Source organism: Brachionichthys hirsutus, chromosome 3 (assembly GCF_040956055.1).
Source record: "Brachionichthys hirsutus isolate HB-005 chromosome 3, CSIRO-AGI_Bhir_v1, whole genome shotgun sequence".
Lineage (NCBI taxonomy): Eukaryota > Metazoa > Chordata > Actinopteri > Lophiiformes > Brachionichthyidae > Brachionichthys > Brachionichthys hirsutus.
Window position 1 is genome coordinate 10,596,852 of NC_090899.1, and position 19,167 is coordinate 10,616,018.

The following is a 19,167-nucleotide window of genomic DNA, read 5'->3' on the forward strand; positions in this document are numbered from 1 at the left end:
TCTCTTTTGATTATGTTACAGCAAAGAGAAAACCTTGAATCTGCAGCACTGTTGGCATCAATAGAAACCTTTATTTTGTCCTAAGCACGCAGCACCATCTTCTTCCATAGAAGCAAAGACATGGAATTAATCATCCTCAGTCCCGGATGATATAATTCCAGTCTGCATAAGAAGATTTCTTGGTCTGCTGTTGTGATGGTGGCTGCTTCCTTGTTTTGCACTCTGGGCAGTGGTTCAGGATCAATAATGTAATGTAATATATTGTTTGACATTTTCTTACCTCCCCCAAGGAGGTTATGTTTTTGATGCCGTTTGTCTGTCTGTCTGTCTGTTTGTCAGCAGGATTACGGAAAAAACTGCTGGATGGAGATGGGTCTTGGTCTATCTTAGTGCATATCGGACCCCTTTATGACTGTGATCTATCACGCAAAATGTCTTCTGAACCGGGTCCGAATGTCTGACAAGGAGCAATTATTGACTACAGTTGAAGCCAATTTCCGTCTCGGGACTAACAGTTTTTAAAAGAATCGAGTGATTCACATGCCATAGAATTAGCTTTCAATTGTTGAGCTGGCAGCTGCTTGTCTGCTCCAGATTGGAGCACTGTTACCTACATACTAATCACGGTTTTCATTCTTTCTGGTTAGAATTCCTCCATTTAAAAGACTCTGGATGGAGCAGAGTGCAGGTGGAGCTTGTACAAGTGTGCGTCTGTTCCTTCAGGAAAGACTGTGTTTAGAGCCAAGTGAGAGACACACACTCACAATTAAACAGAGGGATCTCTGTGTCCAGCTTGTATGTCAGATGAAGTAATGGTGAAGGAAAGCAGAGGTCGCTGAAAAATCTGATCCTTTAGAGATGCATAATTAAGATGGATTCATTATAGCAACTCTACATTTCTGAAAGAAATTGTGAAACTTATAATCAACCACTTCTGTTGGGTTTTATAACCAAGTCTATATTTGTTCCAAGCCTCCTCTACTCGTTGTGTGCATCCTAATGCCTGTGAAATATGCACCCACCCACACAAACTGAGTGGGTGCTTCTACAAAGGGTAATACGGTAGCTGCGCTGCATGTTTACCGGTACACACATCCTCATGGAGCGGGAGAGGCACAGTAGAGTCTTGCCCAATATCCTCACAGCAGCCCACTCACTGAAGAGGGAGGGAAGGAGATACAAAGAGAGAAAGCATCCTCCTCTCTAATGCCATATTTGACTACCTCTTCATCACTCTGGACCTCACATGTCTTCCTCTCAAAGACATAGTTCCTGTAGCAGTCTTATATGTACTTTTTTTTATTTTATTATTGCGTAATAATTTTAGTTGGCACTCGTGCCTGGAGAAGGAAAATATCTACTTAGAATCCCAGGGGTTTGATATTTGACTGGCATGGCTCATGGAATTGAGTCCTTAGTGTCTCTACACCCATTTTGCTCAATGGATTTGGGAAAGGGACGACACTCTGACAGCTGCAAGTTCTGGCTGCTGGATCTTGGTAGGTGCCTCAGTCAGGTTTAGCACGCGATGACATACAGAACATTGCATGGCAGAAATACTGTCATATCACATTTTTAAATTAGGGTAGGCTTTGCCTCCTGAGACACTTATTCTGTCTCAGGAGGCAGTGTGCCTACCGTGTGCCTGAGTAGGATCAAGGAAATTATCTCTTGTCTTCAAAAATGCTGCATTTGGAAGTTGTGAAACTGAAGTTTGTGCTTTTACGAACTACCCAGAAAAAAGAACCTGGACATTTGAAGGTTGAGAAAGAGAGATGACTTAAAGGATAAGATGACCAGTTCAGTTTTAACGTTTATCATGTTCAAGATGTAAGTAAAGTCTGGGTTGATGACGTCTTTATTTTCAACATATGCTTCGTCAACAAGGGATGGGATGCCAAAAAAAACAAATTCAAACAAGGACAGTTTTGCAATTTGGCATTTGTTTTTATTTGGTCGCATCAGTTAACAGACAAGTGTGGATTATATCGTAGCATTATGTCTGCAAATGTCATTTGGTGAATGCACTGTTATGTGATGAGTAAATCTACTGAAATCCCTCTGATAAGATTATATCTTTGTGCCTATCTGTGCGTCAGATGGGTGCTGTGCAGATGCGCAGAGGGTGATGCCAGGGAGAATAGAAAATAATGAGGTCAAATAAATCCGACCAGAGCAGAAAATGTGCCTGCCAAAAACAGTTACAGAAACCCTTAAAAACATATTCCTGGAATTTGAAACACGAAGTCAGTAAATGCTTACAAACCACCCATGCCAACGCCACGCCCTGCTTAACTACGACTGTTTGGCAAGCTCCTTCTAGAGTTATCTAGATTTTTACACATCAGAAACAAATCAATCCCTCTGGATTTTCCCACAAGCTTGCTACCTCCACCCTTAAAGCTCATCTACATCCACATCAAATAAAATGTGTGCCTTTGTTTCTCTCTTCCTGGGAAAGATAAGACCACAGGAAAGATGCTCCCTGATGACACCTTTGGAATCCCAGGCATGTTTGTGTAGAGCTACGCAGACATTGAGCATCGCTCCAGTTGAGCGGCAGTCCCTCCCCTGTTCTGAGACACAGCCAAAAAGGTGTACACATGTTAATTGCAGTAGCATGAATGAGCAGCGGCTGACATATGATAGCTTGCTACTAGCCTCCAGATCAATTAGCAAGAGTCTATAAATGCAATTAGAGAGCATTTGCTCTGAAGGTCACAACAACAAATAAAAACAATGCTTGTGTGTGTGTGTGCATGCACATTTTGTCCTTCAAAAGCAGTTATCACGATAGGGTCATCACCACTTAGTTGGAGGCGTGCCCATGGGGGGGGGGCAAGCCTGACCAGCTCTTCCTGAAGGTCCCTCCACGGAGGGTAAAAGCAGAGGTCATGGCCCCCACGTGTCTCAAGGGTTATTTTCTACAGAGGAGCCATTTGTCAAGGCTGCTGGCCCCTGTGTTTCATCCATTTCAACCCCTGTTGTAGCACAACGTCTTCAATCAGAGCATGTGGAGCGCAGCAGATGTTGATCTGTCAGTGTGAGCTTTTTAGTTGTTTTAATCTTGTTATTGTTGTACTAAATTTATGGAGTTTTATTTTTGCTATTGCAACGGGCCCCATTACTAACTTGCCCGGCAGCTTCTCAGATAATACCTAAGACACAGTTGTTAGCAGCATGACTAAATGTTAGCCTGTGGCCCCAGCGAGGCGATCCGTTTGTTCTGCATGAGGCCCTTCGAGTCTCTCCTCAAGAGCACAGGTTCTCACCCCAGCATTACATTGTGTACACAAGTAGGTGTATGATGGAGGTCATCAGTTCCCATAAAAATAGCAGCAAGGGGCCTGGTTTGCATTAGAAAATGACAGATGTGCGACGAAGAAATTGTTTACGCAAAGGCTCTTTATACCATAATAATTCAAGGCCTAGTCAGGAGCTGTACTTTCTGCTTTTAGAATGAACTATGAATTGTGTTGAAATAATTTACAGAACTTGGACACTTTAAATAGTCTTTAGACACCAACAAGAGTAAGTGCTAAGGTGTTGTGTGTCATCAGATTTACAGCCGTGCCCATGGCTGAAACATTCCAGAGCAGTATCGTAACAAGCAGTTGTGGCTATGGTTTTCATTGGTTGTTACAGGTGAATCAGAAGAGACAGTTAAATCACACTGTTCTCCTGAAATCAATACTACATGATGAGTTTGTAAAAGAGCTTATCTGCCATCAGATTTCCCTGGAGCAGAGCAGACGACCCCGGAATGCCTCGCGTGTTTGAATATGCCCTTTGGGTGGAATTTTAAAGTTCCCCAAAGTAGGTCAAGATCTTCCTTGGATAATAGAACAGTTTCTTTCCGTCTGACTTTCTGTCAGAAATAAGAGGGGGGGGGGGGGGGGGGGGGAATGGATGAAAACATTATAAAGAGATGTGTTTTCTCCAGCTCGGCCTTTACGTGGTCATTTTATTCCTTGGCTAAGTCACATCTTAGAAGATCTTCCTCCTGGCAGCTCAGCCACTGCAGAGCAGTGGAGTCATGAGGACTATTATTACTGAAACTATTGCTGAAGACACAGATGACCCGGGCTTTGTCCGAGTACAATGCTGATAGGAGCCACAGAGAACATTGCTCCTGACGTGAGAGAGACTTGATATTCTAAAAAATGTGTTCTCTTCTTCCGCTTCACGCGATGGCAGAACACTGTGTATCTGTGGAGCACAATGAAAACAAGTGATGGAATGGTTGACATGCACATTCACAGGCAAAAATATTTATTCAAATTATATGAAGTTTCCAGTGAGGGAAAGCAGAGTAACCAGACCTGCTATTTACCACCTGTTTTAATCTTCAGCAGTTTTTCCACAAACAGTTTTGAAGATCAAACAACTCATAAGGCAAATTATGAATTACAGTACACACAATATGTTGACATATGATCAAATGGTTTGCAATAAAGATGGGAGAGATGAATCCATGGCATCTGTGTGGTGCCATGGAAACTGAGACCTGAGTGGATGGAACTGATTAGCAGAATCAGAATAAAAATGTCTTAATTATTTCCTCATTCTGAGACCTTATCCAAACAGGTTTTTATTTTATTTTTTTGCACAAGAGATGTTGCCTGGGTGATTGTCGATCATATCCATGGAGCCGGTTGAGGTTTTCTTTGCTATATGAGCAATGAATTAGCAGCAGACAAAGGGATACCCAAATCATCCATATACTCTTTAACAGGGACTTTTTCGCAGAGGTAAAAAGATTACGGTATGTCCAAATATGTTGTGGTGTCATGTTGCACATTGTAGCAGCACACAAATCTAACTTCCAAGATTATCACAGCTGCAGCAGGCTATTTGGTCAGATGGCTTGAGCCAGTCGAGAGGTTTTGCTTCTTCACTCTGTTACATGTTGCAGCATTTTTGATGGCAGCATAGTAAACTGATGAGGGAATATCAGGGACATCACACAGAGAGTGACCAGACAGGTCATTTGTGTGAAGCATTCAGACAAAACCTCAACCATCCCTTTGTCCGTTGTTTTCTAACACTTCATTGCATGTTTAAGAGACGCACCGTCACTGCGAGGAGGAGGCCGGTTGGCCTGCTGCACATAACACATGCATTACAGCAGAGTAAAAACAAATCACATACTTTATTATCATATAACGTGTATTGTTTTCTATGTTCTCTCACCAGATGAAAAACGTTTAAAATCTCACATGCTTATATGGTGCCCTTAGAAGTGAGATTAATTTAAATGGAGTGAAACCTCCCAGTCAGTTCAGACTAATAGCTCAAGCTGCACTGCTGCAAGCACATCTGCATTACATACCTCGCTCGTCGTCACATGCCCTCCCAGTATGGCAGCTGCAACCATTGTTTTTATCTCCCCGTCTGCCCACCAGTGCTGCTGTTGTTGCTGCACTTTCATCCCCACCACCAGCAACCCAGCATCCACCTGTTGGAAATGATAACGCCCCAAAATATCTAAACATACACGTGTTTTGCGTGTGAATGCCAGAAAGTAGATACCAAAGTCAAAATTAGTGAGTTCTCTGACTGAATGGTATCAATAAAGCGTTGATGCAAAAATAAAATAAAATAAAAACAATTCAAATGTTGTAAATAAACCTTTACTGTCCCCAAACAGCTCCTAATAATCCTTCTTGATGATGAAAGAATTTGTGCTGATGCCATGATCTCCTCTTTCTTTTAATTCCTTACCTTTAAGACGCGCTGTCTGTATCCAGTAACGACGGCCTACAACCAGGCTCCAGCCAAACCCTGGGCCCTCACAGCTCGCCAGGCCCGAAACGTCCTGGGAACACGTTGAGGAAGTGGCTGACCAGCCCTGTTCGGAGGCTCAGCTCCGGCAAAGCAGACGGCCACATCAAGAAGCTTGCCCACAAGCACAAGAAGAACCGTGATGTCACTAGGAAGAACATGGATGTGATGCATTGCTCGCAAAAGGACTCTGATGACAATGCTGCCACACCACAGGATGAGACACTGGAGGAAGTAAGACGCCGTGGTTTAATGCCCCCCCCCCCCCCCACCAGAAGATTTGAAGATACCGTTTTGGTTTTGACTTGCTACTTAACAAACATTGTTCTCTCTCCAGCGTATGCGCAATGAAGGACTAAGCAGCGGCACCCTATCCAAGTCTTCCTCGTCAGGCATGCAGAGCTGCGGTGAGGAGGAAGGAGAGGAAGGTGCTGATGCTGTCCCTCTTCCTCCCCCTATGGCCATCCAGCAACACAGCCTGCTGCAGCCTGACTCCCAAGACGACAAGGTGGGTCACACACGCGACGGTTTAAGTACACGTAGACACCTTCAAAATAGCTGCACAAGGTCACAGAAAGAAAACACAATGCATGACACTAGGTCAGATAAACAATGGTTTGGTTTTCATATAAGCTTTAACGCAACAACAACAAAAATAGAGGTATATGTTACTGTTATTTATATTTTATATAACCACATATGAGGTTTGTGGATATTTCTCAAAAATGTGTCAGTCAAGTGTAACCAAGACTTCATGTGATGAGAAATCACACACAGCTGTACTAAAAATAATGTTGTTCTTATTTACATCTTGAAATCAATTATATCTATTTTGATATTGCTTTCAATTTAGGCACCCATAGGATGTATTTTGGTTCCATGGAGAAGTGTAAAAATAATATCAGAATCATCCACACAGGGCTGAGAGTGACGGAACTTTTACTTTGCCACTAATGTCTTCTTTTTTCTCGTATATTCCTGATGGCTGCATGTTCCCTTCTTTAGTGTTATGTTGATTTCTGTTCTGCTGCCCTTCTTTCCCAGTTTCCCTCTCTCTCCATGTAGAAACAATCAATTTTCTGCACTTTGGATCCCTCTTTACGTTCTTTTCTTGCATCTTTGCTGTCTATCTTTCCTCAACTAAATGTCATTCCCTTGGAATGTAATTGTCCTTCTGTTGCTGAAGTGAATATTGCATCCACATGGAGATGTAAGCGTTTGTGAGGCTAAATAGTGACTTCCATTAAGTCTGGTTCTGATTGCCTGTATCCAAGTCTCAGCATGGGCTCTGCTGCAGAGCCACAGTTTCTCTTCAATGGAGGATTAAGCAATGCTCTATGCTGTGGTTCTTGTGATTAAAGAATTATCCCAGAGCTTGCCCTTGTCCTAAAGCCACCTCATAACCTCTGTCTCCCTGAGACCAGCCTGTGATTGGCTCCAACTTGGCCCCCAATTAACCCTTTTGCTAGGGAGATCACACTCCCCAATTCCATATTTGGGCAGGTGGCGTATCGGGGTCCAAACTCAACACTGGTGAGCCCGATCAAACATACAGACGTAGCCTATGAGAATGCATGAATGCCGTGTGCCTGCACCATCTGTCATGCTTTCCACCTTGAATCTGAACTGTTTTCCCCTTTTATTTTCAGTCTGCATCTCGTCTGTCCGCCCGTCCCAACAGTTCAGAGACACCAAGTGCTGCTGAACTGGTCAGCGCTATCGAGGAGCTGGTGAAGAGCAAGATGGTGAGCTAGAAATCACAACGCTCACAAGAACACACAAACATGGCAACACTGGGGGCAGAGGGGTTCTGGTCTAGTGCTTCTATTTGAGCACACACACATTGTCTGGTGGTGTTAATGGAGACCGACATCATGGTTCACTAGTCATCAATCAGGGCTGTGATGCACAATACCAGCTGTCCACTTTTCCAACAAATGGACATTGTACTCTTGCCAATCATGCATACTGTATGTCCACTGGCCTACATAACCTACATTGCTCTGTGACCATTCTGTCTTTTGACCTCTCTCCTCAGTCTCTGGAGGATCGCCCCAGCTCTCTGTCAGTAGAACAGGGTGACAGCAGCTCTCCCTCCCTCAATCCCTCTGACAACTCTCTCCTCTCTTCCTCCTCACCCATCGATGAGGTTGAGGAGCGCAAATCAGGCTTTTTCAAGAGGCGGCAGTGAGTTACAAACCCGAGTCCTGTTTTTTTTTTTTCTGTTGTGATCAACAAAAGCTGGTTAAGCCATTTTATCGTGGTCGTCGTCTTCATTAGTGTGCTTATAAGGACGATTCCACTGCGTTTACCCACAGCTAAGTGAATTAGATTTGGATTAGACGGTGACATGTTTTGTTTTGTGTCTCTCAGTTATGTGCATCTGGAGTTGGTGGAGACTGAGAGGGACTATGTCAGAGATCTGGGATCAGTGGTGGAGGTAAGAAAAGAAAGCAGTGATAGCTTAAAGCGTTTTTCTTCACATTCCTGCATGTTTTTACAAATGAGCTAACTTACCTCCTCCCAGGGTTACATGAGCAGGATGAAGGAGGAGGGAGTTCCAGATGACATGAAAGGAAAATACAAGATCGTCTTTGGCAATATTCATCAGATCTATGACTGGCACAAAGAGTATGATGGCAATATTTCTCCGGAACGAAGGTTAATCTTTCATGTAAGGGTTGCTATCAATTTAATGAGGTATTTCTCTCTTGTTTGGTTCACAGTTTTTTCCTTGGAGAACTTGAGAAGTGTTTGGACGATCCCGACAGGCTGGCTCCTTTATTTGTCAAACAGGTGAAAAAACCTATTTACATTTTACATTTTTTGTTAGTAAGGAAAATTACATAAATTGTTCTAAATTTTAAAATGCACAATTTTTCTCTGGTTTGGTTCCAATTGCAGGAGCGGCGGCTACACATGTACATTGTGTACTGCCAGAATAAACCTAAATCCGAGCATATTGTGTCAGAGTACATTGACACTTACTTTGAAGTAAGATTGTTAAACCATTTCAGAAAATGGGATTAGTATGTTCAAGAACTAATAATATTTGCCTCTTTATCAGGATCTGAAGCAGCGATTGGGGCACCGATTGCAGATCACTGATTTGTTAATTAAACCCATCCAACGTATAATGAAATACCAGCTGCTACTGAAGGTGGGTCAACCACCATTATTCTCACTTTGCAATACTGTAAATAATAATAATCATGCTATAATATTTATACTTCTAATACATTTTGACTGTTTCTCAGGATCTTTTTAAAATTTCCAAGAAGGCTGGCGTGGGTACTACAGAGCTGGAGGTAATGTAATACCCCGGTTTCAGCTCACAATTTATCAAAATACTACTACTGTGTTTACTGCTGTGTTGCTACCTGAGCCCATGCAGTGTTTCTCTTATGTTTGTGCGTCTCTCCTTCTGTACGACAGAAAGCTGTGGAGGTGATGTGTGTTGTGCCCAAACGCTGCAATGACATGATGAATGTTGGTCGCCTTCAAGGCTTTGAAGTAAGGCCGCTCTCTCCACTCACTGCAAATCTGCATTTATCCATAATTATAGTCAATGATATAAAGTAATTATTTAGTCCATGAAGAAATCAATTTCATATGAAAAAGCACTCTTATTTTTAATAAATATGTATGGAATACTGCAGGTCTGTGTTTATATTGTTCCCTCTGCTGTTCGTTCTTTAGGGTAAAATTGTGGCACAGGGCAGACTGCTCCTCCAAGACACATTCATGGTGTCTGACCAAGATGGGGGACTTCTGTCCAGGATGAAAGAGAGGAGGGTCTTCTTGTTTGAGCAGATTGTCATCTTCAGCGAACCCCTAGACAAAAAGAAGGGCTTCTCTTCTCCAGGCTACCTCTTTAAGAACAGCATCAAGGTTAGTGCAGCCCAGTTAAACGTGATTTAAAGAATTACACTATTTTGAGATTGTCTGTTCCTGTACTTTTAACATCTACCATTGCAGTGTCACCCTTTTTCCTTCCCTCCTTACTTTTGCCCCCCCGCCTCTCACTTCTCTCTTCATCCCTCTCTCTTGCTCTAGGTGAGCTGGTTGGGTTTAGAAGAAAATGCGGATGACCCCTGTAAGTTCACACTCACCTCCAGATCTTCAAGTGGAAACCTGGAGCGATTTACCCTCCATTCAACAAGTCCTGGAGTCAGTCAAGTCTGGGTCCACCAAGTCAGCCAAATACTGGAGAACCAGCGCAATTTCCTCAATGGTACGAGGCTAATGTGCTTCACTGGGACATTTTGTGGAAATAGACACACGCTACATTCGGTTGTATTTCCAAAATGTTGGGAAAACTCCAGGAAAATCTTGAAAACCCATTTTAGGTTTTTTTCTTGAGAATCGAATATTTACGTAAATATAATTCTGTGACTTGCCATTTATTCTCTCTCATAGCGCTGACATCTCCCATAGAGTACCAGAGAAACCATGTGGGTGGTGGTGGGCCAGGCGGTCCACCCAGCAGTAGCGGCGGTACTGGTGGCCTGCCAGGAGGCAGCAGCTCCAACAATACCCCCAACATGGGTGGATCAGCGACCAACTCCTCCCTGTGTGGCCCCCGCTCCCGACCCTCTCGCATCCCCCAGCCATCCTCACGTCTCCCCCAACCCGTACACCACCATCACCCCCCGGGTCCTGAGGGACCCAACAGATCAGCAGGTATGTGGTCTCCCTGCCACCCCCAGTCCCCGCCCTCTCACTCCTACTCAGACAGCACAAAAAATGGAGATATGTTCGTCTCAGAAGTCCCTAAAATGAGGAGACTGGATAGTCCTCAAGGGGGTAACAGTAATAACAGTAACAGGCCATCAGACAACATGGAGAGCGGTATCAGACCGGGTCTGGGGGGCTATGAAGAAACCCAGAAACATCAAATGGCTGGTATACCGCAAATGGCAGTGGCTCCTCTGAATCTGCCTCTAAAAAGCCCTCGAGTTGGAACAGTCGCTCCTCTAATTTCACCTCCGTCCTCTGGAGGGGGACTGGACACATTTGTTCCCTCCAGCCCAGCTCATAAAAACGCTTTCTGGGCTATGGTCCCTGGTATGCCTCCCTGTCTCGCCAGCCGGCCTGGCTCCTTCTCCAGTGACCCCGGTGGCGGAGGGGACTCTTTGGGCAGAGGGAGCCATGGGGCGCCCTCTCATCACCGCCACTCTACCCACAGTAAGGACATAGACCGCATGAGCACCTGCTCATCCACCAGCGAGCAGTCCATTCACTCCACCCAGAGCAATGGGGTAAGACGCCCAATGGAGGCCCAGGCTTCAGTGGGGCCGAACTGAACCCTTACATTTGCCACTAACCCAACCCTTACTGACTGGAGGTCGGCCACCCTGCCGCTGGCTCTGAGAATGGCTTTTACATGCAACAACTACAACAACGAAGTAGTAGCTATCTAAATGCACTAACCTCACCAACACTGTGTGACAGAGAATCTTTGACTCTCCCTAAAGTACTAACAGCGTGGATCTAACGGATGGAACGGCTGTTCTCTCTGCTTTCTTTGCCACTGTCTCAGAGCGTCAGTGTGTTTCCCTCTCAACTAAGTAACTAGAGTAATTTAACCCTTTGTCCTTTATAATGCACATTTGCACTTTCATAGGAGTATTTTCTTGTGATTGTGATTAACCCCCTGTCAAAATGTGTCACTAATGAGGAGCCCTTTAACATATGTATTTATTTTCTGTTGAATGTTTTGCAATGTTTAGCCCTCACTTCAACCTACATGTGTCTCCCTCAGCTGGTGAACTGCAAATTTTCTCTTTGCATCAACTTTGCTCTGATCTTCTAAACTCGAAGTTCCTTATTTTAATTTCTGCCTTCCAGCTTCTCCGAAAATAGCCTTTCTCTCCTATAGTGACTCATCACTTACCAACATATACACAAACTGTTTCTTTAACAATGCCTCTGCAAGAATAAAAACATTTTGCGTTTTTTAGATTGCTGCATGCATGATTAATTTTAGTAATGCCATTTTGGCGTGCTGTGTCGGTTACTGATGCACTTCCTTTTGACAGGAATGTCCTTATACATGCGTGCAGTTTATGTGTTTGGGTGTGAAAGTGTTTGTGTGCCTGCTGTGTGATTTAAGACTGACGCTTTATGATTCTCCAACAGAGTGAAAGCAGTAGCAGCAGCAGCGTGTCCACCATGTTGGTGACCCAGGACTACGTGGCGGTGAAGGAGGATGAGATCAGCGTGGTGCAGGGCGAGGTGGTTCAGATGCTGGCCAGTAACCAGCAAAACATGTTCCTGGTGTACCGGGCGGCCAATGAGCACTGCCCCGCCGCTGAGGGCTGGATTCCTGGCTATGTATTAGGACACACCTCATCCTGCAACACGCCTGACCTCCCTGAAGGAACCATTAAGTAAGAAGAACAGACAACCCTCCTGTTTTAAGTGTTTAAATTTGTCATTCACTGGAATAGAAAATGATATTTTCTGCATTCTGGACTTGTTTGCTTCAGAAAATCATTATCATGGCACACAGCACTCCGTATCCGCCGAAGGTCTGAGAAAAGAGACAAAGAGGGCAGGAAGATGGAGAATGGTTACCGCAAATCTCAGGACAGTCTGACCAACAAAGTCTCCGTCAAGGTAGAGCATGTGAAGGTCACTCTTCCAAACAGACTTCATGTGCTCTCGATCCTCACTTTATATTTTCATTTTCATTGCAGCTTCTAAATCCTAACTTCATTCATGATGGTAAGTAAATCTTTGTGTGTGTATTTGTGCATGTATATTAGTGTGTGTGTCCAAGTCTGAAAATCATAAGCGGGAAAAAAAACATGAAGTGTTCAAATCTAAATTCTTGAATTAGACATCTGTAAAACTTTCAGCGTCTAAGACGCATTAGTGGAAAAATGTGGTTCTCACTCATTTGGGACCTCTAACCTCTGTCTCTTCAGCTCCTCCAGAGTTCCTCATCCCTGTTAGTGATGCAGTTTGTGAGAGTGGCGGCTGTGTTATTCTGAGGTCCAGAGTCTGTGGTAGGCCCCGGGCCACTATTACCTGGCGGGGACCTGACAGCAGCACTCTGACCAATAACGGACACTACAGTATCGCATACAGGTAACAGCAGGAATTCTGACAAATTAATTAAAATCTGAGCAATATTAAATTCTGCTTCGCACTTGAGATCAAATATCAGGAAACTGAGTTGGAAAAAAACCATTCCAGTTCTCACGATGCATCACCTTTTGAGGGTTTTATTTCTCCATCCTTGTTACAGTGAGACAGAAGAGGCAACGCTTCGTATTCTGGAAGCGTATGTAGAAGACGCCGGTGTTTACACCTGTATCGCCACAAACGTAGCAGGCTCTGTCACCTCCTCAGCCAACCTCAGAGTCTCAGGTACAAATGCGGGTTTTGATGCTAAGAATGACAGCCAATGCCGCCAGTGCACACATTCATTGAATGAATTTTAATGAAACTGCTAAAGTAAAAAAAACTTTATTAAATGGACGCTTGTTTGGAGGAATTTGCTCCCTACTATATTCAACTCGGATCTGATTAAATTGTATGTGCTCAGGATCACCTGAGGATGGCAGCGAAGTCCTCTGGAAAAGCAGCTTTGAGTCCTACTACACGGAGATCACTGAACTAGGAAGGTAAGGATGCACTGATGAAGCCATCTTAGATTTTATTCCTTGAGGCTTGACTGTCACATCACTGATCGAAGCAGTAGTGTAATATTATTCGATAAGGGAAGTTGGGTAAGGGTATAGCTAAGCTTAAAATGCCTGCTAATTAACTGCAATGTGCTTTCTGGAGACTGAAGAGGATTTATCATTACCGACGAATCTCACCTGTTAAATCTAGCGGTGACACATACATGACAGATGCAGTAGATGACTATAAAAGACTGGTTGGCTCATTTTGAAAAAGTAAATCATCCTCTAGTCTAGACTTCGGATATGTATTCTGGTTCCAGAGTGAGGTAGTATACAGTGATACATAAATAACATCACTCAAACCTCAACAGGAGCAGATGTCACTCTATAATAGATTAGTGTTCATATGATCCTCTGACTCCCATTCCTGCTGCCCAGGGGTCGGTTCTCTGTGACCAAGCGGTGCGACCAGAGAGGGAGTAAACGGACCGTTGCGGCAAAACACGTCAACAAGAAGCTGCTGCGTCGAGAACAGGCGCTGCAGGAGATCCGGCTCCTACAGACCATAGACCACCCCAACCTGGTCAAGCTGCTGGATACATACGAGACCGCCAACAGCTACGTCATTGTGTTAGAGATGTACGGGCTTTATGGCTCCCATGTGGCTGGTTACGACCCATTTTTAATCAAATAAAATGGATCAATTTATTCCGTTCACTGCTGCTACAATTTATATTCTGTCTGTTTTCAGGGCGGACCAAGGACGGTTCCTGGACTATATAGTGAGCTGGGGCAACCTGACGGAGGAGAAGGTGGCGCTGTACCTCAGAGATATTCTTGAAGCGCTCCACTACCTGCATGGCTGGAGGATCGCACATCTCGATATTAAGGCAACTGCATATTTAGTGTCGAGCTGAAGAATAAGTAGATTAAGAAAATTAGAAATTGACTGGAATATTTGTGGGTGGGGGGCTCATAAAGCAAAACAAAGAAAGACATTTTAGGATGCAACTGTGATCTGAGCTTTTATAGATCGTCATATGTCAAAACGTAGTACAAATATTCACGTCATGAGAGTCAGCAAACATCTTAAAACAACGCAGTTCCTCTGGATCTAACTTTTGTCTCAAACTCCTTTCTCCTGCTCCTGCTCCTGCAGCCTGAGAACATTGTGGTGGAACATGCGTCTTCCCAGCCAGTCATCAAGCTTACAGACTTTGGTGATGCTGTTCAGCTGAACTCCACCTCCTACATCCATCATCTCCTCGGGAGCCCAGAGTTCTCTGCTCCTGAGCTGGTCCTGGGTCAGCCTGCCTCTGTGATGTCCGATCTTTGGAGTTTGGGTCTGTATCCAAGCACAAGTAGAGCGTATATAAACACATACAAGAGGCCATGTGTACATCATTTCCTGATGGATTATTCACTGCGTGATTTACAGGCGTGGTGACTTACGTTGTGCTAAGCGGCGCCTCTCCCTTCCTGGATGAGAGTTTGGAGGAGACCTGTCTGAACATCTGTCGGTTGGACTTCAGCTTCCCTGAGGACTACTTCCAGGGTGTGAGCGCTCTTGCCAGGGATTTTGTCTGCCTGCTGCTCCAGGTTGAGCCAGATCGACGTCCCACTGTTTCATCCTGCCTTCAGGACCCCTGGCTGCAGCCACGAGGCTTGATAAACACTGGACTCGCCACCTTAAATCATACACAGTCACCTGGACAGCTACCATCTCAGAACCGCCACAGCTCACATCTGGACACCTCCAGGCTCATTTCCTTCATCGAGCGACGGAAGCACCAGAACGACGCTCGGCCCATCGACACCATTAAGGCCTTCCTTCACAGCCGGCTGTTCAACCACATCTAGCAAGCAACAGCATCACCGCAGGGAACGGTTCCTGGATTATAAGGAATTTCTGGCAAGTGTATTTGATTCAGCTGAGCTGTGCTAATTAGAACCAGGTTGAGACAACCACCAGCAACATTTCCATAATGATCAACGTTCCCCTCACCAAGCCACAAAAGTCCTGCTGCTGCTGACTGACCAACCTCTGCTGATAAACCCTTTGACTACCCCCCCCCCCCACTCCACCTTTGGCATATTGTCAGTATGCCTGCACAAAAATGAACTGCTGAAATCTGTGTGAGATTTCAAACTTTGACTTGTCAGGGAGAAAACTGAGCTTTCTCAGCAAGCCAGCGTGAGCGAGTCTTGCGCTCTGGACAGTATTAAACAGAGAAATTAGAATACTGTATGTATATTATGAGTAATTCAGGCGGCTTTTGGTTGAACACAAGAAAGTGTTTTTGTAAGGAGAGATTAAGTTTTGCAAATGAAATCATGTACAGTGAGGAAACAGACAACAGTCTTTATTCATACCTGTTTAAAAACAAAGCCGAGTTATTAAGTAGAAATGAATCTGCGATGTGCGAACAGCGTGGTGCCCATCAGCAGGGTCCACTGAAGGCCAAAACAGACTTTCCAGAAACACATTGTTATTCTATTCAGTGCAATAGTTTGCTTATCTTATTGCGCCTGCTCACTTTGAACGGTGAAACCATTTCAGTTTATGACAATAAAAGAAACTATTCATTTGAAGACTCTTTCAAGCTGTTTGGCAAAGCTATTCAGATTCCTATCTGCATCCGCCTTACTTGTAAATAGCCTATTCCTGCCTTTCATTTTCATTTTGAAGGATTAGTCTCGAATGAACAACAGCTCTTTAATTTGCTGAGTATTAGCGAGTCTGCTCAGCGGCTGGATTTCACGATGAACAAACCGCTACTAGAAATGCATCAGTCCCCCCCCCATGTGCAATGTTGCAGCTTTAACATTTATGCAACTATTTATGAAGACGTGTTGTAGCCGTATTCTTTAAAGGCATGCACGTACCTGGTACTGCAATAGATGTCTGTATTGTGTTAACTCTTATGTATTAAGTTCAGTATACAATTCTGAAAACTCTCAGACAAGGGGAACTAATGTATAAAAATGTGTATCTATAAAATATAGGCATTTATGCTTTCATGTTGTCATTGTTCTGTTATTATTTTCTGTCACAATACCAAAGTTGACCTTCCATTGTTTTCCTGATAAAAATGTTTTTATGGTTTCTCATGTTAATTTATGACACATCACACTGAACCCAGAGATGAGTGTTTTCAGTGGTTCAGTCTGGCATTATTTATTCTTATTGTGAAAATAAGTTGTTTGGTGATTTATTTTTGGAAAAAGTCAACATTTCATTTAAGTATTTTTTTTTTGGCAGAAATTGGGTTGCTGTTTGAGAATGATTAACTTGTTTTTGTTTGTTAGAAACTGGCCTGTGTTTTTTAACCAGGCATAAAAAATCATCTCATCTCAAATGGTAATTGTTATCATTAACATTATTGGATAATGCATTATGTCTTTTTAGGACATTTAAATCTAATACCTCCAACAGCTTTTTTTGTTTTTTGGTCCCTTTGACAACCACTTCCGAGCATGAACAAGAATCTGCAATGACAGAGGTCTCTTCTTTCATTTGAATGTCTTGATGACTTCTGGTGAAGAAGCTGTTGAAAACTTTAAGTGCCAGTTGAGTGAGTTGAACTCGAGAGGTGGGTGAAGATGAAAATGTACATTGCTTCTTATTTTATTTGAAGGTTGAAAGAGTTACGATTTAATGTTAAGAAGTCAATATTGTGTTGAGTTCAATAGCTCGTGTTGGTCTGTACAGTCTTCGTCGTATTTTGTGTCATTTTTATTTATTAGTGAGGACCTGGGTTATTCATGTTTATGATCAGTTTATTAAAGTCTCTTAAAGCCTACTTGTGCGAGAAGAGGATCTAAGTAATAAAAAGCCTTCGGGAGACCCAGCGTATACAGGATGTACAGATGTACAGAGAGGGTCAGGCAGTTTGCCCATACCCAGGATGTAAACCTCATAATGTCCTATTTTAAATACACAAAGAACAAGACTGCAACGGTGTCATTTGAATGTCTTACTATGACTTATGTTTACTTTTGCATGTACATTTTTTTGTACAGAAGATTATGTTAACATGTTACTGAGTGTTGTAAATATTTTATTTTTCCTTTGTTATTTTGCCATTAAATATAGACAGAACAACAGGTGTCAGTTTGTCTGCACATACTGTATACCTGCACATACCGGTAAATGACAATGTTGTTTATATTGTAATTTAATCTTCATTTCTAATAACCTTTGAGGATTAGAAGACGAGGCAGTGCAGCATTCGGAAAACCCAGACCAAAAGAACAAAATTAACGAAAACAGCAATGATACATCAATAGTTGTATATCGACTGATTTTGTGTTGAATATTTGATTGCTGGAAAACTGTGAGAAAAGCAGCAGATCAGCTTCATGTGGTTTCGTTGTCAAACGTTTCCCGCAGAGAAGAAAATGCTTACACAGTAAGGGGAACTCCTGTCTCTGTTTTCAAATGTTTTCAGTTGCGTTTTTCTGAGTGACAGCAGACGTCTGTGTTTTGCATGAAGCCATAGAGGGACATACTGTATATCTGCATCTCAGCACAGGCGAGCCTAAGGTGGTGCATACTGACATACTGCAGTTTGTGTCACCTTGTGTCTTGAAATATGATGTGTGTAATTTGAACTCATTATAATGAGGTTCTTAACACTGTCAAATGGCTTTACTCGGCTTTTAATAGCAGGGCGGTGGTGTTTTTTCCGAAGAGGGAATCAGCGAATTTTGGAGTATGCCTGAATAAATCCAGGGTTTAACTTTGCTAAAACCCTGATTGCTGTCTTATTGGAATTTATATATAGGGTGAATTTCCAATTCTCAGGACTGATTCTCTCCACTCCCTAGTTTTTTTCCCTCGGACCGTGAACATTTTCTGAACCCATCTGTGAAAGAGATTTCTTAAAGCTGAGAAGTGTACAGTACCTACAAAGTAAATCTGGATTTGAAGGATATTTAATGATTATGGCAAACAGAACATCAGATGCAATAAACAGTATTCCCTCAGCGCAGGCTTGCTCTGCTGAACACTAGGTGGCAATAAATGACTAACTGTGCATTTCAGAGGCTCACAAACAGCAATTCATGATAAAAACAAAAGTAGCATGAAAACATCGGAGCATTTAAAAGGTAGGGAGGATGTAATGAACATTAATGATGGCAGTATGGGAAATGTTGGTGTGATGGTGCCAGCCCAAGCTGTCACTCACCAGAAGTAAGATGGAAGAAGAAAAATGGAAGTTCTTAATAATGTAAACTTTGTTTGTTTCTCCTCATTTTTCTGCTGTATCATCTGAAAGAACTTTCAGGCAGTCCTTTATAGAGGAAAATAGGACAGGAGTAAAATCCCACCATTTGGCAATCTAATGAAAGGACAAAGAGTAATGTGAGGACATTTCTTTGGCGGCAGTAATGACTTCACAATAATTTATCTTTTCTAATTTCTATTTTGACATGTTCTGGTTATTTTGCCTCTTTTTTTCCTTTTTATGCATTAAACACTTCCCTGCACAGAGAGTCCAAAGGTTAAACTGAAAACTTGGTTGTACGACCTGTAGTACTTTCCCTTTACAGGTTGTGGTTTGGTGCAAACATGCTGCTATTATTGTTATTAAACTTGCAATACTAAGATTGCCAGTTGCACTGGGAACTTTTTGATCAGTAACAATTCCAGATAGATAAAAGTTGATATTTGGATGGAAGGAAAACCACAGTGAAGGTCTGCATCGCAGAAGAATACCTGTTGTTGCTGTTGTTGTCTGAT

At 43.0% G+C, this 19,167-nt stretch overlaps 1 protein-coding gene across 1 annotated transcript in view; it reads left to right on the forward strand.

The window, feature by feature from the left end:
• triob (trio Rho guanine nucleotide exchange factor b) overlaps positions 1-15,281 on the forward strand; it is a 76,339-nt gene extending 61,058 nt beyond the window's left edge. The window contains exons 38-61 of the mRNA XM_068756697.1: positions 5,732-6,018; positions 6,122-6,292; positions 7,434-7,529; positions 7,823-7,971; positions 8,158-8,224; positions 8,312-8,415; positions 8,511-8,580; positions 8,689-8,778; positions 8,852-8,944; positions 9,042-9,092; positions 9,220-9,297; positions 9,484-9,675; positions 9,841-10,018; positions 10,204-11,045; positions 11,926-12,176; positions 12,276-12,405; positions 12,486-12,513; positions 12,717-12,879; positions 13,040-13,161; positions 13,340-13,418; positions 13,860-14,060; positions 14,173-14,311; positions 14,581-14,764; positions 14,860-15,281. Of these exons, the coding sequence (XP_068612798.1) occupies positions 5,732-6,018; positions 6,122-6,292; positions 7,434-7,529; positions 7,823-7,971; positions 8,158-8,224; positions 8,312-8,415; positions 8,511-8,580; positions 8,689-8,778; positions 8,852-8,944; positions 9,042-9,092; positions 9,220-9,297; positions 9,484-9,675; positions 9,841-10,018; positions 10,204-11,045; positions 11,926-12,176; positions 12,276-12,405; positions 12,486-12,513; positions 12,717-12,879; positions 13,040-13,161; positions 13,340-13,418; positions 13,860-14,060; positions 14,173-14,311; positions 14,581-14,764; positions 14,860-15,281 (4,187 nt within the window). The remainder of the gene's footprint in view (positions 1-5,731; positions 6,019-6,121; positions 6,293-7,433; positions 7,530-7,822; positions 7,972-8,157; positions 8,225-8,311; positions 8,416-8,510; positions 8,581-8,688; positions 8,779-8,851; positions 8,945-9,041; positions 9,093-9,219; positions 9,298-9,483; positions 9,676-9,840; positions 10,019-10,203; positions 11,046-11,925; positions 12,177-12,275; positions 12,406-12,485; positions 12,514-12,716; positions 12,880-13,039; positions 13,162-13,339; positions 13,419-13,859; positions 14,061-14,172; positions 14,312-14,580; positions 14,765-14,859) is intronic.
• Positions 15,282-19,167: the final 3,886 nt, after the last annotated feature.